General features: G+C 38.0%; 1 protein-coding gene across 5 annotated transcripts in view; it reads left to right on the plus strand.

The window, feature by feature from the left end:
• L3MBTL3 (L3MBTL3, histone methyl-lysine binding protein) overlaps positions 1 to 24407 on the plus strand; it is a 77245-nt gene that overhangs the window by 1941 nt on the left and 50897 nt on the right. For 4 of the 5 annotated variants that reach the window (XM_027633923.1, XM_027633925.1, XM_027633924.1 and 1 more), the window contains exons 2-5: positions 7089 to 7200; positions 19596 to 19707; positions 21856 to 22015; positions 23002 to 23140. In XM_027633923.1, coding sequence (XP_027489724.1) covers positions 7089 to 7200; positions 19596 to 19707; positions 21856 to 22015; positions 23002 to 23140 — 523 coding nt within the window. Of the gene's footprint in view, positions 1 to 7088; positions 7201 to 19595; positions 19708 to 21855; positions 22016 to 23001; positions 23141 to 24407 lie in introns of those variants that run through there. The other variant, XM_027633927.1, reaches the window with a different exon arrangement.

Genomic DNA, 24407 nt, shown 5'->3' on the forward strand with positions numbered 1-24407 from the left:
CTGCGTGGGGAGCGGCGGGGGGCGCGCCCCGCGGCTGTGCCACTTGTCCCACTCGAGAGCGCGGTTTGAGCCGTCAGGGTTTTTAGGTTTGAGTAACGCTTCTTGGAAAGGAAGCCCCCGGAGATGCGGCAGTCTCCCCGGGGGTGTGAGGGTCGTGGCCTCTTCTAGGTCTTTTAATTACCTGTGCTTAGCAGCGTTGGTGTGTAAGCTTCACAGCGAAAGGCGGCATGAGTTACGTTGTCAGTTTTGTTCTGTTTTCTTTCTGATTTCCTCCGTGTAGCTGAGTGGCATTGGACTGCTCGTTTTTGCTGTTTCTACTCATGAATGGATGCTGAGTCGTCGGTGCTAAAAATCAGGTGGTGGTGAGCATAAAGCTCACAATACAAAAAGTTCAGCATATGCAATTTTAGGAAGTAGTCTATGTTCAAGATTGTAACATAGTTTTCTTAATGCAAATTTCAAAAATTGTTCAGGAAACTGGTGCTTTTTACCAAGGAAGTTATCATGTTCCCAGAAGTTTATATGATGAATATCTGTAAGAAAGAAACTCCCTGAAAGTAGTGGAGAAGGCAGTAAAGCTTTCCACTTTAATCCGGGCCGTGCCAGGTGTACGGGTTTTTTTAGTGTTATTTCAGCAGCTTTGGCTGTGGTCGAGTTGGTCTTCTTGTGAATGGTGCTCTAGTAAAGGTGGCTGAAGCAATGGTCTTGGATGGTGTTTGTTGTCAGCTGGGCAATTGCAGTGAACTTGGGTTTTGTTTGCTATTGTGTATGTTTCACTCTCAGATTAATGAATTTAGCTAGAGTGTTGCTTTTAAGTTTCAATAACTTTAGAAAATGATTGTGATGACTCTTTTTCTTCTGACTTGTTGAGTTTTATTTGGCGTCACCTGTTCTGTGAAGAGAGATGGTTGATTTTTTATGGGCTGTTCAATTTACTGTCTGTGTTTTTTAATACTGCTGGTAAGTGTGATGGTAGATTGTGAGTGATGGTGTGAGGAGTCAGTGATGAGCTGGCATGAGGCTTACTGAAGAAAGTGATAGCATGTGTGTAGTCGTAGCTTGTTAGTGCTCCAGTAGTAGGACTGCTCATTACAATGGGAGATACCAGCTCTTTATGAATTGGAGAGAAGGGAAAGTCTATAAATGCAGAATTGTATTTAGGAGCTAGAGAAGGTGAATTAATTGTTTAAAAACAGCAGAGCTCATGGAAGCTGGTAAGAACTGTCAGATGAGGAAGAGGAGGGTACGACTCAGACAAAAAGGGCATTCGGATATGTATTGAATTAACTTGGGGTAGAAATTAACAATTTGAAATAGGTCAGATGATACTTGGTGTGAAGATTCCGTGCATCACAGTTCTTCTCAAGAAGGTGTTTCCACAGGGGAAAGAAGTAGGCACAAATAAAGGCAGAAGTGTTCGGTAACTTTCTGTGCCTAGTTCAGGCAATTAAGAGAATTTAAGACATAACATTTCAGAGTTGTTGTATGCAACTCTTAATCTACTCAGATAATAAATCTCGACTCAGGCCTACTCAGACAGTAACAGAAATAAAGGAGTAATGGTTGCAGAGGAAATACTTATTTGATGTGAGGTACAGGCTGTTAATAAACAAGAAAAGGTTATGACTGGTAAGTTTCATTAGATGATGGGATAACTTTCCTGTTGGGTAACTATTGTTGTTATAGTGTTTTGTGGATATTTGCAAATGAAGTAGTAGAAGAAGGCTGTAACTATTACCTGTTCTCTAGCAATGGTACAGCAGTACCCATGTTAGCTTGCTGACAGAGACTAGACTCGAGTGAAGACAGCAAGAATCTCCCTTAGCACTAGTGTAGACTCAGGCTTCACAGCATTTTGTAATGCATTTGTGGCCAGATTCTTTCTTTGAGGGGAAAAAGGTTTCAAACCAAAGTATTTGGAACCAGGAGCAAGCACATGCGGTACCCCTGGAGAATCTAACAGTCAGAAATGTAGCAACAGATAAAGTAAGAGGAAATAATGCTACAGAGACATCAATAGGAACTCTGGTCCATTTTCTGTTCCAAGTGTTAAGAATGGCAAAGAATTTTAAGCTGGGGTCCCTTTGTGAATTCTTAAAAAAGCTATGCATCTTATCTTTAAAATAGCTTACTTGTAATAAACTTCATGAACAACAGGCAAAATAGTGAAATTTACTCCAACAGCTTTTCAACATGCAGAATAGAAACATGGCAGGGCTAGTAAAGTAGTTCCTAAGCAATGAAAAATGAGATTTTGAGGAAAATGTGGAATCTACAAATACTTCTTTTAATGAAGCATTAAAATAATTGTACCTTTAAACAGATACAAGAAAAAGCACATATTAAAATGCGGTGGGTAGCATCAAAGAATTTTACCATTTCCTGCACTGTTCCTGTTGTGGTTGTTTTTCTTCAAGTGAAGAATTTGGTGCAAAAATATGAAGAGTGAGAAAGAGGCAAGCATGGAGCGTGCCGAGCTCAAAGATGGGATTGCAAAGCGAAAAGCAGGGCTCGCCCCCGGTGGGTTTACAGTCAATTGGCTTTGCTTTTGCTGTCATTATGAAGCAAGCTTACTACTGTCGGCAAATAGAGGGAGCTTACACTGCAAGGGGTAATTCTACTTCATGTGGCTTCAGCAGTGTAACAAGTCTGTGCTGGTAGTATTCACATTCTTACATGTTAAATAAAGCTAAGCTGAGTATCCACTTGTCCCCGGTTGTCTAGAAGTTGGTATATTTGCAGCTCTAGTACACTGAGTTGTTCCCTGCAGATCCATTTTATTTTCCTAATTTGCTGGGTAGGGAAAATGTGTCCTTTTAGCTCATGGGTGCTACACGAGGCAGCCTTGGAGATTTCCAAAATAACTGAATACAATATTAGGACAAAAACCCTCACCTGTTGCCTTGGTTTCTGAACACTCATCAGTGCTGGTGTCACCCAGCCCTGTGGGGAAGAGGACCCATGGCTCAACTCCATAAGGACATCGCCTCCCTTGGGACCTCTTTTTCCCTTGGACCTCACTCTTGGTGTCATTTGCTGAGACCTCCCCTGGCTCTACATGCCCAGTTTTGCTTCTCACAGGAGCTGTCAGCTGGGGAGACGATCAGTATGGGGCAAACCTGCTAGGCTCTCCTGTCATGGTACCTACAGAAATCCTTGATAGTAGAAATAAAAATACACAGGGATGCATAGAAAGAAAAGGCAAATCATTGCAGACAAGTTACGCCGATCTGGCATAACCAGATGACTGGTGTCTTTACTGCTGAAATCTCTCTCTGCTGCCCAGTGACTGGTATTGAGTTCACCCTGCTGGTTAGAAATTGTATGGACATATCACAGTTGGCGTCTTAGATTTTTAAAGTTTGGACAGGTGTCAGGTAGTTTTTTCTAAAGCACTGACTGGAAGAAAGAGTCCTATTACTACTTGCTGATATATTCAGTACATAACCTTATAATTATTTAAAAAACTACTTGTAAGTTTAATTGGCATATTCTATCCTGTTTCTTTTCTTTATATCTTTAGAGAGTCTTTCACCTGATGAAGCTATCTCATTTTTAGTGCTGTTACTCTCAATAAGTATTTTTTCTGTGAGGTACTCATTTATTGTTGAACCACTTGGTAAAAATGAAGGTTTTTCAAAAGATGTGTCTAATCTTATTTTATATGCTTGTTTATTTAAATGAATTTATTACATAAGTCTAAAACAACATGTTGAAATACTAACATGCAGAACACTTCTCTTGTGGCTGTGAAGACTTACATACTGTTATATGTATAATAATGGATTTTGGAGATGTTTTTGGATAACGACTGTTCCAAGTTCTTCCTATTATGTCCTTTCCATCACATCAGATGGCAGTGACAGGCATAGGGACAGTATTGTAGTTACTTTGCCCCATATTCATCTAGCATTTTTACTACTTTTTTGGCAGCGTAGCAACAGAAATGATAGCAAATGAAATCATTATGGAAGGAGTTATACTAGTTCAAAGAACTGCATCAGAGCTTTAAAAACAAAAATTAAAATGAGTAGATAAGACATTCTTTAGTCTTCTTTGTACTGAGATTTAGATGTGTATATTGCAATGATTTCATCCTGTTTTAATACCTCATAGCCATAACAATTTTATTGGTCTGTATCTCCTTCCTCATTATCATTAGTAGAGGGATATAGCTGTATCTTTTATCTGTTTAAACTCAGGAAACCTGGAAACAGATTTTGTTAAAAGTAATTCCTTTTGATAAGTTAATTTCTGTCTGCATTGCCCTGTGACCTTTTCATCCCCACCAAGAACACTTCTGAAGGCTGCAGAATGTGAAAAATACAGATTATGCCTTAGCCTTCGAGTAAATTTTAAAAGGAAAGCAATAATGAATACCTTATAAAAAAATTATATAATTATTACTGTTTGTTACCTAAGGAAAGTTTCTTAGGTGTAATTAAGTTAGAATTTGTATGGGTTTTTGAGACAAATATGCCCTGAACATTTCTGTTACCAATTTTTTATTTACTTTCGTGGTTTACACCCTGCTTAAGTAGGCTAGGCTCTTGAGTTTTTTCCCTCCCCATGTAATTTTCATGTCAATAACAAGAGTGGCACAGTCAGAGATGTCAGCATCTGATGGAGCAGCTGTCCTGTCTCGTGCTCCTTGCTGCATGGTACAGCGGCTGCTGCGAGGAAACATTTCCGCACAGCTTCCCGAGTCTTTTCCTGTCTTCTCTCATGCCTTCTGCTGAACTCATTGCAACATGTTTTCTGTAGTAAGTAAACACAGGAGGGTTGAGTAAAGTGTCCTCTAAATAGGACAATAATTTAAGATTACTTGAGTTAATACAGAACACAACTTTGTGTTTGCTTATCCAGGCTAATCTTGGGAAGCTTGTTATACCAACGTTCTTAAACCAGCATGTTTCATGTCTTTAAAACTTCACGGGTGTCTGGAGAAATCCAATTTTTCAGCTACTCCTTAGCGACTTGGGTCTTGTGTTCTTGAGGGAAGGCCTGCACCTCTGCCATCTTCCTGCAGTTCAGTTTAGTGGAAGCCTGCTTGAGTTGGTCTGCTGTAGTGCTTGATAGGCTGGAGCTCTGCAGTGTACTGTGCTCTCAGATCAAGCAGAGATCCCAAGTTTTATTGCAGGAAGTGCCCTGAGGGTGGTAGATTTTGTGTGGGAGTGATTTTAAAAGATGAGATCTACGGCTTTGGGGAATTTATCAGTTTGCACTGAATTTGTTTAGATTTATTGAAGTTTTTTAAAATTTTGTGCATTGATGGTATGGTTTTCTCATAGAGCATTACTGAAAGGTGGAGAAGACACATTGAATCATGTGGTTCTTCCTACTTAAAGCTTGTCATATGAAATACATGAAGTTTTCTCAAAGAGCCTTCTGTGAACCCTACCTGTCATATGAAATGAAGAGGAATGCAGAAGCTTTCACTCTTAGCAGTGGATACTGACTGAGGTCCAGCTCCTCTTGTTGATATTGTGTAGTTACTGTAGTGTAACAAAAGTACCCATGGAGTAAGGTGTTGCTCGGGATTATGAAGAATTCTGCTAGAAATGAGGAGGAAACCAAGGAGAAATACAAGGGAGTTTACACTGTATACCCAAAACCAGAGTAGTATCTGTCTGTAGTGGTGGTGTTACAGTGATTGGTACAATTTTTTTGATAAATACAATGTAAATTCAATTATTTTTCATGTAACAAAGTTAACTAAGCATTTTTCTGTTCTAACTTTCAGTAAAAAATTCTAGACTACCTGAGTTTACTTCTGCTTGGTTTGCATCTTTTTCTGTTATCTGTGAGTGATCAAATACCATTTTTTCTTTTTCTTTTTTTTGGGGAGGGGGTGAAAATTCAGGATATTCAGAGCGTATTAACAGATATTTGTAGATTTGAGCAGTGGGACCTACGTTATAAATTAGATTTTAGAAAACAAGGTTAAGCACCGAGGAAGCTCATTAACTATTTGAAAGTTCAGAAAGTTTAAATTTCAAAAAGTTCGGAAAGTGTAAATTTCAAAAGGGACAAGCTTTGGCTAATAGTTCACAAACCAATGACAGAGCTAATTTTGCCGCAAGTTATTTCATCTGCTAGGTGTAGTGCAGAAGTTCTTCAGAAACAACATTAATGAGTCAGATTCTACATTGAACAAATGGTAAATCAGGTACCAGGCCACAGATTTAAAGATTGCTGGGTTTGTGAGAAGTGGAAAGGAAAAGCTGGTGGTAGTCACAACTGGCTGCTAGAAACACCTGCAATTCAGTGCCACTGGTGCCATCTTTGTGGCAGTGACAAGCAGTTGGCCAAAGCCAGGAGTCAGAGACAAGTGTGGTATACTTCTGTTGCTTGTGCAGATATTTTACCACAGAAGGGGATGTCCAGATCCACTATTTCTGAACACAATATTTATTTTCTCTCCCTTCACTGTTACGAAACAGAGGGATCCAGTAGGATCAAGTCTTGCAAAACAGTAGTTTTTTCTGGTGTATATGTGCTTTCCTATGTGAAAATAGATTTTTACAAATGAAATTTGAAGTCTAGTGAAACTGTAGGGAAACAGATAAAGAATATTTGAGTGCCCTGAGTCAGACAGGGAAAATGACAGTTTCAAATTCATTTTGAGATTCTCATTTGAACTTGAGTAAAGCATTCACGTCAACATGTTATCCAGTATTAAGGAAATGTAGTTTTGTTAATCAGTCCTTAATTTATTTATTATAGGCATGCACTCATATCTTGCCTTTCCCAGAACAGATGTTTTTCTTAGGTGTACTTGAAGTATGTTTTCTTCATGTCAATTTACTTGCAGGTTGAAATTTTTCTTTCCTCTCCAATACAGCCTAATTGCCTCCTAGTGTGTGAAACAGGTATTATTTTCAAAGTTTTTAAAAGATTTTCCCTTGCTTTTATTATATCAGTGTATCTTATCACCCTTGTCATCTCTTGTCCACATTGCCAGTGTGCAGAACGAAGCATTTGATACTAATCTGTGAAACGAGTTGGAAGAAATCTGATGATATAAGCATTAAACCACGTACAGAATTTTCAAATAATTTTTTTTATTTTTTTTTTATTTTATTTAGTACATGCATCATGAATGAATCTGCCTCTAGTGGAAATGGTCAAGAGTTTGATGTATTTAGTGCAATGGACTGGAAGGATGGCATAGGTACTTTACCAGGAAGTGACCTAAAGGTAAGATCTGTGATTTTTTTTTTTTTCATAAACAAAATAAAAGTGTTAAATGACAAAAGAATGCATTTCAAAAGCTGGTGTGTAGGTATCTGCTTTTATGAATAAAACATGAATCTGCAGTTCTGAGTTAAGAGACTTACGTTTTAGCTCTGGAGTTCCTTGATTCAGTTTATGGTGCTGGCACAGACAGCCGACATCCCCGTAGGAAGGCATAAATTAGCACTACCTCACTATGTAGACAGAAGTAATCAAGTGCACAAAATCCCAAAGAAATCTCAGAAGTGTGAAAATTCAGTCTACTTAAAGCATTATATTACTGTATCACTAAGAATCTTCATGCTGTCATTGACTCTCATGGTCTCAATTCTTAGTTCTTTTTATTTCTAAAAATAGTTTATTTTTGCTGTACTTTTGTCATGTGAGTGCCTAGAAAAAATGAATTAAATAAGTGCTTCTGAGCTTGGTACAGTTTAGAAATTTGAATTGTATTGGAATAGTACTTTTAATTATATTTTTCACACTGGTGGTGTTTGAAGTAAATTATAACAATTTTGTTTTGTTTTCAGATTTTTTTATTTATCTCTTACTTTTTACTGTGTCCTCAGAAGGTGTCCTTTGCTGTGTTTGGAATTTTGATATTAGAGACTGTTTTGCACCTATTTCCTGTTGATTAAAATCAGTATTTTCATATTGTTCCATTTAGGCTAACACTGATGAAGCTTTCTCATAGTTTATTTTTTAAAAGGAATCTCACAAGAAAACATGTGGCATTTAAAAGAACTTTATGTCTTTTGGTGCCTGATAGGATTTCTATTGTTGAAGTGAAGAGTCAAAAAATGTTTGAAATTCAGGACAGACATGTTGCAAATGTGTTTTTGTGTAGGTGTTTTTTAAGTTGTTGTTGTTTGGTTTTTTGTGTGTTTGTTTTTGTGTTCATTTAAGTTTTTTTTTAATCACAGAACAATAGAATAAATTCACGGAATAATTTTCTTTGCAGGGGACTTCAGGACACCACCCAGACTAAGTAACTCAGACCTCAGGGTCACTTCAGGCCAAGTTAGATCAGGTTGCTCAGAATTTGGTTATCTCCAGAGTTTGATACTGCAATCTCTCTGGGCATTTTTATATACTTATAGTAATTTTTTTCTTTTATGGATACTTTGTTGGAATTTCGGCTTTTGTAGCTTGTGCCTGTTCCCTCTTGTCCTTTTACTGTGTGCATCTGAGAAGAACCTGGCTCTATCTCTTCTATAGCCTCCCATTAACTACTGGAAAACAGCAGTAAAATCTCTCCTTGTCTTCTTAAGACTGAACGAATGGCTTCACTCAGCTTTTCCTTGCATGTCATCTGCCACAGTCCCTGCTTGTTTTGGTGGACTTGCTCTAGTATGTCAGGGCCTTTCTTGTACTGGATGCAGTAGCCTGCATATGGTCTCATCAGTGTTAAACAGAGAGGAATAATCTGTTCCCTTGTTCTGCTGGCTGCCCTCTTGCTCAGGCAGCCCTGGGTGCTCGTGGCCACTTTTGCTACCCGGGCACATTGCTGGCTCATGTTCAACTTGTAGGTTTTCTGCAGAGCTGCTCTCAGATAGTCAGCCCCTGGGCTGTACGAGTGCATTCAGATGCTCTCTTCCAGGTGCAGGGCCTTGTGTCAGCTTTGGTAGACCTTCGTGGTATCTTGTTAGCCAGCTTTCTTCAGCATGTTGAGGTCTGTCTGAACAGCAATGCTGCCCTTCAGTTTATCAGCCATTCCCTTCAATTTGGTAATTTGATTTTGCTGCCTGTATACAAGAGAAGCCTTTTTTTGTTGCTTTTGCTAGTTTATTCTTTGGCTGAGCTTTGGATTTCCTAATTCCATCATTGTACACTACAGCAATATCATCGTATATCTTGTCTGTATAAAGTTGTTTCGCATTCTGCTTACCTTCTTTTTCTTTTGAAGTAAGTCAGGAGTCCCTAGTTCATTTGTGTTCACCTTCATCCACATGTGCTTAACTTCTTGCACATTGACACGCATCATTCTCCTGGTGTGAAGTCCCTGGAGAGGGAGACAAATTTCCTAGGCCTGTTTACCTTTTAAAGTGGTCTCCTGTATGATCCTGCCAAGCAGATCTCTGAACAAACCAAAATATGCCTCTTCTGAAGTCCAGTGCTGCTGTTTCAGTGTTTCTTTTGCTGACTGTTTTCAGAATTTCAGACTTCACTGTCTTATAGTGATAGCCAAGACTATCACCAGCGTCCACATCCCTGAACACTGCTCTATTTTTTTTTTAAAAATGTCAAGGCCTTACAAATTTCTTTCTAATTTAATAAGCAACATTGTGTGAAAGGCAACCATAATATTGAAATGTTTGAGCAATACAAAAGGGAACAATGCAGGAAAGTATAATAGTCTCATATAAATCACAGGTTTGTGCTTTGTTCAGTTGTGGTTACCCTATGTCAAAAGAAACAAAACAGAAGCAAAGGTTGAGTAATTAATTAGTAGAGAAATGGGAAAGTTTCCATGTAAAGTGGGGGAAGGGACTGGGAAGTGTAGCTCAGGGTAACTTCAAGAAACCACGTAAGAGGATTCTTAATGATGTCCTGTTCAGGAAAGCATGAGCTTAATTTTATGGCTGCTCTTCTGTTTATTTGTTTATTTATTTTAATTTGGAAATAACAATACATTTGATTTTTAGAGATTCTTTCTTTGGTCCATGCATTAGGGAAGGCACAGTCAGAGCTGGAATAGTAGTCTACTCAGAATAATGAAAGATACAGAGTATTGACCAGGCAGCTCCTTCTCTTTGGGTTATTGTTCGGAGGTTTTTTGTTTGTGTTTTTTTAAATACAGAAGCAAGGGGTTACTGGATGAAATTGAAATGGAGCCACTTAAGACTGACTGAAGGAAGAATGTTTTCCAACAATGCCAAATTAGCCTCAGGATGTAACTGGACTAGAGAGCATTAAGAGTCAGTGAAAGACTAGATGTTTACATAGATACCAAAATAATTTGAGCTGTTAGAATAGTAAGGATTTTTAAGCTTTTATGATAATTGTGACAACTCATATTTCAGGGCCGCTTCTAAATATTGATGGCTGAAAGGGTGACTAAGCACTTGAAACTATAAATGTGATCATGGAAGATATGTTATGCTCTTTGTGGAATTCTCAGAATAGGGTTTATGTGGATGATTTACCTGAACTGTCCTGATTACAGATTATTTTACTGTTTTGTCCTGAACCTAAAGTAAATGGCCTTACATAGCAGTAACTTCTTGCAAGCTTGCATGAAAGCTTTCAAAAATCATAATAGACTTGTTCTAGCCTGTAGTAGTCTTAATACTAAAGGTATCAAACCATTGTCATGTATTTACATTGAAATGCAGTTGAAAAATCTGTGAAAGCATGTAATAGCAAAATACAGAAATCCAAATATTGTATTTTTACAGCTTGGTAATACAACGTCTGAGGAGTTTTATAACAAATAATAAACAATAGCTGAACTATTCATTACAGACAATGTATTGCTCAAATTCTTAGATTTAGTGTTTTCTCTTCCTAAAATGTTAGGGGAAATTGTCTGTGAACACTCAGATTTGGTAAACTTAGGAGCATGTTTTAAGTTAAACCTATGCCAAGATGTTGAAATGTTGCTTTTTAATGTAGACATTTTGGGGAGTTACCTACTTGAAGTCCTTATTTTTAGTCATGTAAGTCTTGTGGCATTTGCTTCTCTTTACTGCTTGCATGTGAAGTTTCATGCTTGTTTTACCATACGCATGTTTTAAGAAATCTCTTTTCTTGTGTACTGTATTAGTATCCAACCTGAGATTACCAGGCAAGTATATATGAATAACCATTCTTTTGAAGAACCACTTCATTTTTGTGAATATAAGTTCCTGAATAAATAGAAGTCGGTAAAAACCTATTGTAATAGTGTAAAATGTTTCTTGAAACATTTAAAATTAACTTTTCTCAGTATTTCCTTATCATTGCTTAAATCTAATTCATGATACAGAAGAACAGCTAAATCAGAAATAGAAACTTGCATTATTTCTTTTTGTTATGAAGTCCTGTGGGCAGTTTCATGCCTACCAGACTTCACTGATAACCTGCACCAGGAGGCACTCACTTCCCAGTCTAATCAAAACAAGGGAGCCAAATCAGATACCAAATCTCTCTTCTCAGCCATACTGCTATCTCTTATGCCTACATCTGTTTCTACATTGGTAAAATGCTGAAAATGTTCTTCCATGATTTTGCACACTGTTAATTGTTAGTGTTTTGTCACTTGTAGTTGGAGAAGGGTGTGGAAATATATTCTCATACAGATTTTGTTAAAAATCTTCAGCAAATAGCTAACACTTCTTGAACACTGCTTTGAGCATGCTGTGTGAGAGATAAATAGTGAGTAGTTGTAGAAAATGCTTGAATTTCAAATTACACAGGGAATAGGGAGAATTAAAAATTGTGCAGTATGATGGACCGAAGACTGAGAACAAAAATGTTAGCGTTGTATATTAGTCCTTTCAAGATGTTTAAATAAAACAGAAAACTTGAATTCCAGTAGAATTTAAAATAGTTTACAATTTACAGAATGCCTTCATGTGGCAGGCTAAGTAATGTATGCTCATCTGAAAAACATCAGTGCTAACCAGTTACTCTGCATGGTGTGAATGTAAATGTGAAATACTCCTCTTTTCTCTCTCTCTTTTCTTTTTTTTTTTTTTTAAATCTCTATGCTGAGTGCGCACAGTAACACCATGGCTTCAAAATTTAAATGTACTCATTAAATTGGAAAAGCTGTAATAATTTACAGTCACTTCCTACTGCAGTGACAGAAGTTTATGAAGTACTTCTTAATGCGTTTTCTAGTGCTGTGTTTGGAAAGTGAGTAGTAATATACTACCTGGACTGAATTTTGGTCATTATTTGCAGCTTGCAAATTGTGGTTGAACATAAAGAAAAAAGAATTAAAATTTGATGATGAAGAAATTAGCCTGTAAATAAAGTTGGGCAGCAGATATCGTTGGAAACCAATTATAATAGTGGAATAATGGTCAGTGGTGGTCGGTTATTTCCAGCTGTGCTGTAAAGAAGGACAGTGATTCAGAGTGCTGTGTTTCTGGGTGCAGGGGTGCAGCAACTCAAGGCAGTAAAGTACATCCTTCCACCTGCCTTTTATGAAATTGTGTTGAAGCTTGCTTGAGATAATGATTGTGAGAACAACTTATTTCTCTTCTCACATTATGAAAATATCAGTAGGGTCTCAGGCAATAAGTAAGTACAGTGCTTTTTCAGTGCAAAGCTATTTCTGTTCTCGCACAGTGGCATGTGCTGTACTTTGAATCTGGGGAGGCATTTCTCTCTCAGGGAGAGTCCTTGAGGGTGTCCACAGGAAATATCAACTACCGGGAACTAGTTAAATCACTGCCTACAGTGGGAAGGTACTGTTTCAGAGAGAAGGTAGATTCCCTTCAGGGAAGGTGGTAAGGGGTAGTGCAGAAAACAGAAGGCAAGGTAGACAGGACTTTCTCTGACCAAATATGAGCTGCCGCAGATGTACCTGGTGGCCTGGTCTTTTCCACATGAAATTGACTTTATTATGTTGCAGCCTAGTGTAATTAATCAGCTCACGCTGTGCTTCATTGCCATACCTTCCTGGTTAAAACTTTGCGTTGTCATAAGAAGAGTTTACCTTATTTAAGAAAAGAAAGACCAAAAAGGAAATTTCACTATTAAAATTGTTAAAACTCCAAAGCCAAGAAATGCTGCATTTACGTTTGCCTTTGTATCTTTAATTGGGTTTCCTCATGTGTAGTCATGGTAGAGTCTTCCCTTAAGTTATGACGTTATTTTAACACAAAATCTGCTGAATCATTTGCTGTAGATGCTGTTAAACATGTAAATAACTAGGCAGAGGGTTTTAGGGTGGAAAAGGAATAGTTTTGTGATTAGTGCTGGTAAATCCCACATAAGAAAGCTTCGCACTGCACTTGCTTCTGCCGCAGCCTTCCTGTGCAGTGCTGAACAACTCACTGGAACCAAAATTTTGGCAGATAGCCATTCATTTCTTATTTGTTGCTAGCTTGAGTTCCCCATGAGATATCAGCGTTTTGTATGTAGAAGTATTCTGACCAAAATAATTCAGAGCCAGAGTTGCTTTGTAGGTCAACTTCTGGATCAATAAGCGTCATCTTGGCAGACCTTGACTTCTGGCTCTGTTGCTGATTTATGTGTCACCTTAAGAAAGTCTGTTTAGCTGCAGTTTCCTACTCAAGTGGAGATAATAAGGCAGACTGAGTTTGCAGTGCAGAGAAGTCATTGAGAAGCCCTCTGGTACTGAGATAATTCTTGAGCACTTGGAGTAGGATGGGGGGTTTGGAAGAGCCTGAGGAGTGTCTAAGAATAAAATAGATAAACATTACTGCAGACAACACTGAGGTATTGGTGGTTTGCAGGGGAAATGTCAGTCTCTCTTGCTAGAGGTATATATTTTCTGATGATATACCTAAGCTTTCAGTTCAGAAGTGATGAGAGAATGTTCCTATTATTTTTATTTTTGGAAGGATATAATTTGATAATAATCCCTTCCTGCTTGTGCCTGCCCAGATAGGAAAAAACCTTTCCTTCTATCTGCGAATTGCTCTTCTTCATTACTTCAGGATTAGCTTATCACAGTGTTACTGAAACATCTTAAAATCAATCTGATATTGGTGGAAGTGCTTGACTTTCTTGCTGACAACATCATTCCAATGAGTGGGTTTGGCCCTGCCCTTTGGTTGTGGTGAGGAATTTATTTTAGGGAGCCCTAGGTACCCTGGGATCCTACTTAAGTTGTTTGTCTTTTGCCATACTTGCAGAGTAGTAACGTGCAGGCAGGATCCCTTCTCATCATTAAAGAAAGGGAATAGTCAGGTGCAGGAACACATTTTCCTAATCTTCTCTATCCCTGAAAGAGTAAAAATTTTGTGTTGAGGCAAGCGTAAGGGGTTACATGTTTACCCAGTGCTTTAAAATAAGATGGGAGCAGAGTACTCAGAAGGCTGAAGAGCTAGGAGAAGGTTTGTTTTTGGTTTTGTTTGTTTTTTTGGTTTTTTTTTTTTGGTAAGTGGCTGAGAACAGAGATTTTGTTTCAGGAATTAACTTTGCACTGTATTGTAACAGTAATTTCTAGAGTGCGTAAAGCTTTTTTAGGTACATTCTTTTTGTTGTTTGTTTGTTTGTTTTTTTTAATAAACAGTCATTCTGCTTTCAAACTGTGCAAAGTAAATAAGATTGGCTTTACTGCTTGAAGAAAGTATAAAAATACCAACAGCTGCCTCATTTTTCTGAATGCTGTGCAGCCCCTGCCTGGGACAGGGGTTCTGTGGAGAAAATAGTATGTGATTGTCCATGTAAAGACTGTATCCACACAAACAGAAGAGGGGACTGGTTGAATCTACAAGCTCTGGCATTTAATAACTTATTCAGCTTAAGTAACGTGTAAAAAGGAGTTTGACGTGTTATGGGATGTGTTTGGACAATGCAGTGTCTGTAGATGACTCCTTTGCTTTAAAGAGGGGAGGAACTGTAAGATACTAGAAAAGCTCTGATTTATCTGAGCAGTCCCACAGAAACCACTGTGATTAAATGGTGATTAACATCAAGAATGATGATAAGTGTTTGCTAACCAGAGATCAGAGTGTAGTTCTTGGCTTATGTCGCTGGAGTCTCAGGTATCAATCCTCTGGACAAATTGCTTTGTAATTCTGCTACTTTAAGTTTAGCTGCTTCATAGGCATAAACAGCATTTACGCAATTTACTTTTTGGATAATAAAAATGTTGCAGGTTTCTTCTAAGCTAGTCCACAATCACACTGTTGTGGGGTCAAGATATGTTTTGTTGCTGAAGTTAATGTCAGAATGCAGCAACAATTGTCCTTATTGCAATGAACTCTTTGTCCTTATCTTGCCCAGTAGATGGTAGTGTTGGCTGATTTTTCTAATTTATTTTAAAGCTGTGCATTAACATATGTGGGTTTTTTCTTCTTTTTTGGTCCTCTGCATTTCAATTGTTCTTCCTTTTTCTTTCTTTGTATTTGTCTGTTCTCTCAAATAATAATTTTACCTTTTATAAAATGATAGATACTCTTATTCTGATTTGAAATCTGTGGGAACTGATGAGATGCTCTACACTCCTAAGAGGGCACAGGTAACATTGATAGTCTGGTCTTTGTTGCTCTGAATTAGACACATTCAATAGTGAGGACTTAATTTGAAACTGAGATGTATATATTGATCCCAACAGGTTTGAGTTTGAGAATTAATCTGCAGTATGATAGACATTTTGCATTGTTTTAAATTTTTTTTAATCCCACACAGAGACAAGTACTCAAGAATATTTTTATGAAATGTAGCGAAAGATAACTGAAAGCCCTTTTAACACTTAATTACACTAACATGAAACTACAGAGTGTCTTCCAGCCAACATGATAAGGCAAAGAACTTCCATTAGAAATAGAAATGTTCTAAAGCCACTAGAGGAGAGACAGCAGCAGTCCACCTTTGGTGTTATGCTTAGTCATATTCACTGGGAGAATGGATTTCTGTGGTTCAACACAGCACATGGTGGGCAAAGAATGACAGGCTGAACAAGAAGAAATGGAGCACCATTTTCATAAGAACAGAAGAACTTTGTGCTTAGCTAGTAAAATCAAGTTTGAGGGGGTACATACTTCCTTGCTTTATCGTATACCAAGAAAGTAAGTAAATGTTAGGGTACTAGAGCTGTGTAATCCATAGGGTAATGTTGGCTTAAGAAAAAATCGGTATAAACTGACTATGAATACATGGAAAGTAAAACATGAAAGGTGTTTTTTTCAAGAAAGAAATGTAGGAATGGACTTGCAGTAGAGACACTGGTAACAGAAAATCTGACCATTTCTCCATTGCAGCTGGAACATTTTTGGGATATTTTGTGTGATACTGTTGCCTGCAGTGGACAAAGGCTTCATATTAGTGACTTAGGATAGTTTTTCCAGTCCTGTGTAAATTTTCATGCAATTATTTTTTTGAAAATGTTTATTGATAGTAATTTTGGTCCCTGTAGAAAAACTTAGTATGTGGACAGACACGATTGGTTCAGAAAGTATTTATAATGTTTGATTGTTAAACCTTGGCTTCCCTCAATGTGTTCGTTACCTGTTGAATGAATATTAAAATGTTCCTGGAGATAAAATCAGCAGTCATATAAGCTGAAGTTTTAGTATATCAGGGCATTGTTTCCTGAGAACGTATGAAAATGTATCTCAGGTCTGAATGGAAGGAATCTTTTAATGATGTTTAAATGGAAGCTACTGCTTTGATCCTTGTGGAAACTGCAGATAAGGCAGCTAAGTAAGTTCCGTGTTGTATACTTAACCACTAACAGTTGGACTTGTCCTGCCAACTCAGTTACAATATATTTGTGTTAAACAAATGGCAATTACATGAGCATGTGTATTTTTGCCCTTGTTGCTCACCTGTATGTGAAACTTTGTAAGTTAAATTTCCTATCCAAATGTTATATTTATTCCTGTTTATCTTACTGTGGATTTGCTCAGAAAAGCTGTTGAGGTTTCTTTTTCTTCTTTTTTGCTCTTTGATCTTTTAAGACTGTTGGCTCCCTTGAGTGGGACAGAGAATTATCTTAAGAGGTTAAGTAAAATTTGCAAACAGGCATTTGACAAAAGTCAAGTGGATGAAATTCATACCCAACAAGCCTTATAATTTATTCTCTTTAAAACACTGAAGTGACAAAAGTCAGTCTTCTTTGTGAATTTATTTATAAAGTAGTTGGTAATGGTCTGACTTTGTTTCTGTCAGTGAGAATTTTACTGTTTGATGCAGTGAAGGCAGATTTAAGGAAAATCCTTCCAATGCAAATTTATATATTTACTTAAAGAGTTTTGTGATTTGAAAGCAAATTTTTACTTCTCAGAAAGCTATGGATCCATCCTCAGAAGTTAGCTCAATGGCACTGTTTGTTTCCCTCTATGTCACCTGCCGTGAAATTGCAGACTGTCAAGACACCTAGGGAAGTGTATGGGAGAACTGTTCTTACTGTATTTTGGCTTGGAGGAAATATTATGACAGAACCTTTACTTCTAGATTTTTTGTTGCTTACTTTTGAGGTAGAAGAGACTTACAAGTATGTTGAATTTTTTCATAGGCACATAAACTACCATTAGCCTAGATTTTTTTTTTTTTTTTGACATGCTTCCAACGGTAGACAGTAGTTGGCGTGTTGCTCTGACAGCTCTTATCCTATGATGGCTTTGTGCAGCATGCTGCTTTGTACATCTGTTTATCCTGTTTTTAAGCAATTAACCTTTATTACAAGTTGTTAGTTGTTTTTTCTCCCCAGCTAAAACTGGAGTATGACTACCCAGGTCTGAGGCATTGTTCTGGTTAGCCACGAAAAGCTTGGTGTGCACCTTAATGCTGACGCTGTAGCTGGGGAAGTAGGGAGCAAAAGCAGATGTGAATTCAAGTTTGCATACAAACAGGGGCTGGAGGCCTCTGACTGATAAAGGGGAGGTTGCAGGCAAAACCAGGAGTTACAGTGGTCAATGAGTGGCCCAGTAGGACTGTCGTGCCCTCCTGCCTACTAAGGCAGTAGCAAGTTGTTACTGTCCATCACTGAGACCAACTTAGTGTGGTGGCCCAACTGTTGAAAAGCTTCTTCCTTAATGGTTTGGCTCTTGATACCATTAACAGCCTCCAGTGAAAGAATAGCTGGGAGCAGCCATCCCTGTGGTCATCTGTCTTCCATTGCTTGGTGCCTGTCAGTCAGCCCTTCAAAGCTGGAAGGGCATGCACCTGTTACAGAGGCAGCAAAGCACCAATAGCAAAAAGGAGCTTAACCAAAATAGGAGCAAGACTGGGTGTGTAAGTCAGCTGTAAGACACAAGGATCCTCTTCTGAATGGTAACTCTACTGCTTTTCTTTGAGTGAAACGGCATGAAAGTCTGTACACAAACTGGAGTATGAGCACGTGGTGTTTACTGCATTTGGTTGCCTTTCAAAGTTGAACTCATGGTCTTTCAGTCCAGATGGATTTGTCAACAGCTTGTCCATGCTTTCATACCTATTGTGAACATAGCTGATCACAAATAAAAATCTTGGCTCCAGATGTCCTATGACTTTGTGAGGGCCTCTTCTTCCTCTCCCTTCCCTCAGCTTCTTATTTCTTAGCTGTTCACATTCCTTAGGACCTGTTGACTCTTTGCAAAAGCTGAGGCTGGAAGGACTGTATTAGTGAAAGCACACTGCTGTGGTATGTACATTATGGGGCTCACCTTTGCTTTCAGCCAGAACAGTTTATTTTCAGTACTGTACCATAGTGGGGTCCAAAGTGAGTGGGAGTGATTCATTTGACAGCCTCTGCAGGCATGGATAGGGTCAGTGTTGAGCCAGGCAGTTGTTCCCCTTCTCATTTTCCCAAGGTAAAGTTGCCTGAGCAGGGAAAAATAGGCTTCATGCCACTGACTTGAAGGAGTATTCTCTTCAGTGTGTGCTGCGGAGCTTTGAAAGCCACTCTCAGGCATCATTTTCCCTGTTGAAAACTGTTGGTGAGAGTACCTTACTGATACAGACCCATTCTGTGGCAAAGACACCTCTTTGCTGTTCAGAGTAAAGCACCAGGGACAAAACACTGCCTCGAGTTGAACCCATGTAACCAGCTGGGCCTGCAAACCACATAGTGATTAGGAAGCTGAAGTTATTTTCATGTGGTAGTGCTGTAATCACTACTACATTGGGAAGAAACTTTTCTTCTGGCAGCAGGATGGCTATAACTCCTGGTGCTCCAGTGTAAGCACAGCATGAGGGGTATTGTTGAGCCTTGCTTCCAGCTGACAGTAATATCACATTCAGCATGTAATTAAACAGCTCATAAACTGCCTTGAGATGTTTGTTTATGTGCAGTTTATAGTGGAGAAGTACTGTGTTTTTGGAAGATGCTGGAATTTCTGTGCTCTGAAGCATTCAGTATGTGATGTTCAGTTCCCTTTTCCTCAGAAAAAATACTCAGTGTCTGAAGTGCATTTTGGTGGCAATAAAAAGCATACAGTTAGGGGATGTTCCCATGAATTTGTGTTGCTGATTTTTTGATTCTCGTGTGTAAGTTAGATATCTATCTGTATGTGGAGGCATCTCTATCAGTTATCTATTGCAAATAAATATTTTTAGGTACTGAAATTGCATTATGCTTGAAAGAAACAAGAATGGCTTGTTTCAAATTCCATGGGGATAAGTAGAAACATGTAGAAAACAGGCAATATGTTGAGGACACCATGTAAAAACTATATTGGTGAATGGAAGCAGGCACTCCAAGAGACTTTTAGTAAATTTTTGCTGTGCTCTATGCCATTTGTTTTATCTTACAGTTTAGAGTCAATGAATTTGGGGCCCTGGAAGTGATTACAGATGAAACTGAAATGGAGAGTGTTAAAAAGGCAACTGCTACCACAACCTGGATGGTTCCAACTGCTCAAGAAGGTCAGTTAAGAGGCAGTAAACATTTTCTGTGGTAGACTGTATTTTCTTTAATATATTAGCTTTTCTTAAAGCTTTCTCTCCCCAAATAAAAAAATCAACTTACTTACTTTAATGGATAGAGTATCTCTGGTGATGTTACTTGTTTCTTGGCATGTGAAAACATTTTAAGTTAAAACTTAAACAGCCACAGTTTCTCCTAATGGTAACTTTTTCTAAATTTAAAATCCATATTTTCCCTCTATTTAATTAGCAAAATAGTAAATTTCTTTAAATTATTGAGAATTTTTTGGAGGTGATTTTTGTTGAACTGGTTCTCCAGACTGCCCACAGACTTTACTGGAGTTCATTTGTGACCAAAGTACTGTGCACTGCAAACTTCCTTCATATGATATTGGCAGCTGCTCAGCTGCTACCACCTATGTCGGTGTTAGATGTGCAGCGTGTATCTGCACAGTTGCCTTGCTACTGCTGACTGTGCTTTTTTACAGTATTAGAAGCGTGTAGTAACAGTTTGTGTTTTATCTTGAATGGTAAAATTCTAATAATTTTAGTACCTGTCTACCAAATAAGGTGTTTTCTGGATTTAAAATACTGATGAAGGAAACACCTGTTCTGTTCAAGGAAAGTTGGTTTGCATGATCATAAATTACAGCAATCTTGTTACACTAACTCCAGTAATTATGGAGCAGCATGAATGAAAATATCACAATTGTTTTTGCGATTACTTACAACTACCTAGTTTTTTTCCCTGTTGATACCGCATTTTAACAATTTTCTTTTAAAATACACATTCTGTAAGTCCTTTGAAAAGCAGACTTCACAATTTTTGTTTAATAATTGTCACTATACGCGTGAGAAGTGAAGTCAATGAAAGCTTTCCTTTGCTACTCCCTCACCATTAAATCATAATTGTCACGTGACTTTTGTGAATAAGTGAATCATTTACACCAGTGGGAAAGTAGTTTGGGCCCCCTCTGTGAGGTCTGAATCTTCAGACCACAGCAAATATGTTCTATAGGTCTGTCTGTATCTAAGGGAGTGATAGTTATTCAAGTTTCAGATCTGCAGTGAGAGTAGCAACATTGTGATAGTGTAGTACCACAACAGATTCTCTCCTCAGACTGAGAGATCACAGTTACCTACGGTAAAGCAGGCAACTGCATCCCCTACAAACCTAACAAAAAATAGTGTTTCTACTGAATAAGGTGTGTTTATGGACATGTAAGTATACCACATAAGCATTGTGCTTCTACCTTACATTGATTAATTTAGTGCTCCCAAAAAATAAAAATATTGCTAAAATTTTCCGTTGTGAGAGGAAATAGTTGTTTTGAACCACTAATGATGCTGGTGTGTAAATATAACACGTATATTATATATATTCTTCTAGGGGGGATATTCTGTATTCAAGTGTTCTTTTGACTCTGCTTTCAAAGGCAGTGAAGTGCTTAAGCAAAATAAGTAGTTTGTGATTGAAATTTTTCTTTTGGGGAAGTCCAAAGATGATGACCTACTCTAGAAGCTGGAGTACTTGACAGTGCTTCATACCTGCTTGTGAGGGGAAAAAAAACGCATCCTTTCCTAGACTACATTTCTGTTGTGGGGAAATTGTAGCTTAGGATGAGTGAGTTACTTAGTATTTGAAGATTGCTTTGTTACAAGTTTAGTGATTTTTCACTTCTGGTAGGCCTCAGGCAGGTTGAGCAATAGCTGGTAGTCAGTGATTTGCTTTCAGAAATAAGTTCACCTAATGAAAGATAACTCCCCCCAACCCTTTTTTCCCAAGTATAGGTCAAAAGTGAGGCACATCAGCAGGAGATGAGGTCATGGACTCTGAGCAGTGATGACTGTCGGCAGTCAGCCTGGTGCCTGTCACAAAATTCAGTCCTTCCATGAGTAGCCACATGAAGCGGTGTCAGTTTGCCACTGTGACAGAATCATATCAGTGGATTCCTTTCTCATGTTGCAATATGAAAACCCAACTTGCTTGTCAGTAATACGGACTCCATACAAACACTAACTCCTAGTTCTTCATTCTGACAAGAGTGGTGTGGCTGGCGTTTTTCTGTTTGCTTGGCATGGCCTGCAGAGGATGGTTGGAAATGTATCACCTCTACCTAAGTGAAGTTAACTTTTGTCATTGTACAGCCTTTTCAGAAAAGACAGGGATCCCCACAAGGTTGAAGGAAACTGCAAAAGCGGATGGACTTGTTTTCTGTGAAAACTGTTACCGCTATGGTACCTTAGAAGAATTTGTTCCTGAAGGGAAATTTTGCAGCCAGAAATGTGCCCAGCAAGTAAAAAACAAGTAGGTGCTATAATAAAGCATAGAAACAAAGAATTTGACATAATATAAAAGTGGTGGGCAAAGGGAGGTATTGAGTAGCTGTGTTTTGGTGTCTTCATTAGTTTAAAATGTTCTTTCGCTGTTTTTCGTGTAAATGCCTTAACAACATTTGGTTTGTCTAACACTGATGTTGAAGGCAGTCTTTTTTGCTTGATGTGCTATGTTCTGCTGTGAGATGCAAACAGTGAAACAGTCTATCAGATGCATGAATCAATGTCAGACTCCCACCTTGTTTCATAGTCATCGAATTAAGATAATCAGTAAAGAGATAGTTGGGGTGGTAAATTAACTATAATAATTAAGTGCAAAAGCTGTGTTATAGATGACAGTGAGTGAAAACATGAGCATACTGTAGTTTCTCAGTTCCTTTTTTTTTTTTTCAGCTAGTGCAGTTCATCTCATCATAAAAACATGTTTGTGTTAGTATGTCCATTCTCTATTGCATATTGCTACATTATGGCAGGTTTTAACATCTGTGATTTTCTGCATTTTCCTTCATTTTTAGCTAATTGCTTCAAAGTTTTCTGTTCTGATTCCTTGTTTAGCAATTTGTACAGTCACGTACCAGCTTTCTCCAATTGGATTTGTCAGTCTTAACAATTACCTTTTCTTTCCTCTCTGTAAACTGTCCTGCAGTCCTAAACATTTCACAGTTTGCTTCTCTGGGAGATCTGATGATACATGGGAAAAGACACACTGTTTAAAACATGCAGAACTTGTTCAGCATAAGCTGTCAGCTTTCTTTTTGCAGTTGCTATTGTGTGTCTTTCAGATTAATTCTTTTGACAGATGTAATTTTCAGTAGTATTTCTAAGAATATATTTGGTATAATACCATGGGACCCACAAATACTTGACCTTCAGATTTTTACTTGCTTTTTACTTGATTTATGAATATTAGAAGTGGAATAATATTGGCTTTGTGTCATTGTGTTACTATTGTAATAGAGAACCAAAGGAGGAAAATCTCAGCATGGAATGCAATGGGGAAGATGATTCTAAAGGCATTCGGAAGAGAAAATCAAAGTTACCTCTCAAAGAAGAGTCCAGGGATAATGGAGAGAAGAAAGAGAATCCTGATGAAATTGTTAGTATGTGTAATAAACCCATTCCTGCAAGGATTTTGGTGGGAGTTTTGCCTTATATTGCAATGTCAGTAACTTCATCTCTACAAAAAGAAGTGACTGCATCTCTATTTCAGAGCCACAATAAGTAGTTGGTTCATTTACCAATTTAATTATGCCTCACCAATAAATTGTAATTGTTGACAATGAACTGATAAGAGCTGTTATCTCTTTTCCCTGCTTTTTTAAGAATATAACAAAAAGAATTTAAAGGAAAAATGATGCTAACTTAGACTTGCCATGTCTTCAGCGTGGGAAAACAGGAATACATATTTCTCAACACTTGTTACTTTGTCACTCTGCACATGAATAAATAACTATAGACTTAAAATTTATTTTGCAAAGAAAGCTATGTTACAGTTAAGAAGGGAATACTTTGGATTTTCTTAGTGTAATTTGCTTTAGAAAATCATAGCCAAATATTTGGTTTTCTGTTGTGTTGGAGTGTAATGTGCTTCGGGGCACCTTTTTTTTTTTTCCTTTGGGATTTGTTCTTCATTTTAGAAAAAACTTACACAGTACCTTCCCGTAATGTTTTTTTTTCCTGTAATATTTGTTTTCTTCCGAATAGCTGTAACACTACTGGAAGGAGCACAGTTTTGAGAGAGAAGGGAAGAGTTCTTTATCCACCAGGTTGTCAAAAGGCTGAAGACAAGAGTTTTCAGAAGGGAATTTGCAGCTCTCTGTATAGCAGTATATTAGGCAAAAGTCAGGGGACACCTTTTTTGCCTCCATGCGTCTGCCCTCCCAAATGAGTACTTATTCCGTTCATCTGTTTGGGTGCTCACAAAACTGTTAATATACAGTGAATAAAATAAAATGGATTGATCCTTTTTACATTTAATAAAGCAATTGTACAGTTGAAAAAAAGAATGGGTTAAAGCGTGAGAGGTTTTCCTTTCAATTATTTTGGAAGCATAAACATATTGAAGATACTGTTATTTATCAGTGTCTCAGTGAGGCCTGCTGAGGTCTTCATGATCTGTCCCTGGGTCAGGCAAGGCTGACTGGCTGAGTGGTGGGTGGTGAGAATCCTTCTGTCTGTCATGCTCACTGTGTTTGCTGTGGTTTGGCACTGATGGCTCACTAGCTTTGATTAGACATCTGCAGGTTTGTTTGAGGTAGGGGGGAGCTAGGTCAGTAGCCATTTAAATGAAATCACAGTTTAACTTTTGATGTCTCAAGTTTTATTGTACCTAGCCTTCTAAACTAATGAGGTTACTGTACTCT

The sequence above is a fragment of the Corapipo altera genome, unplaced genomic scaffold, assembly GCF_003945725.1.
Source record: "Corapipo altera isolate COAL_440 unplaced genomic scaffold, ASM394572v1 2b, whole genome shotgun sequence".
Taxonomy (NCBI): Eukaryota; Metazoa; Chordata; class Aves; order Passeriformes; family Pipridae; genus Corapipo; species Corapipo altera.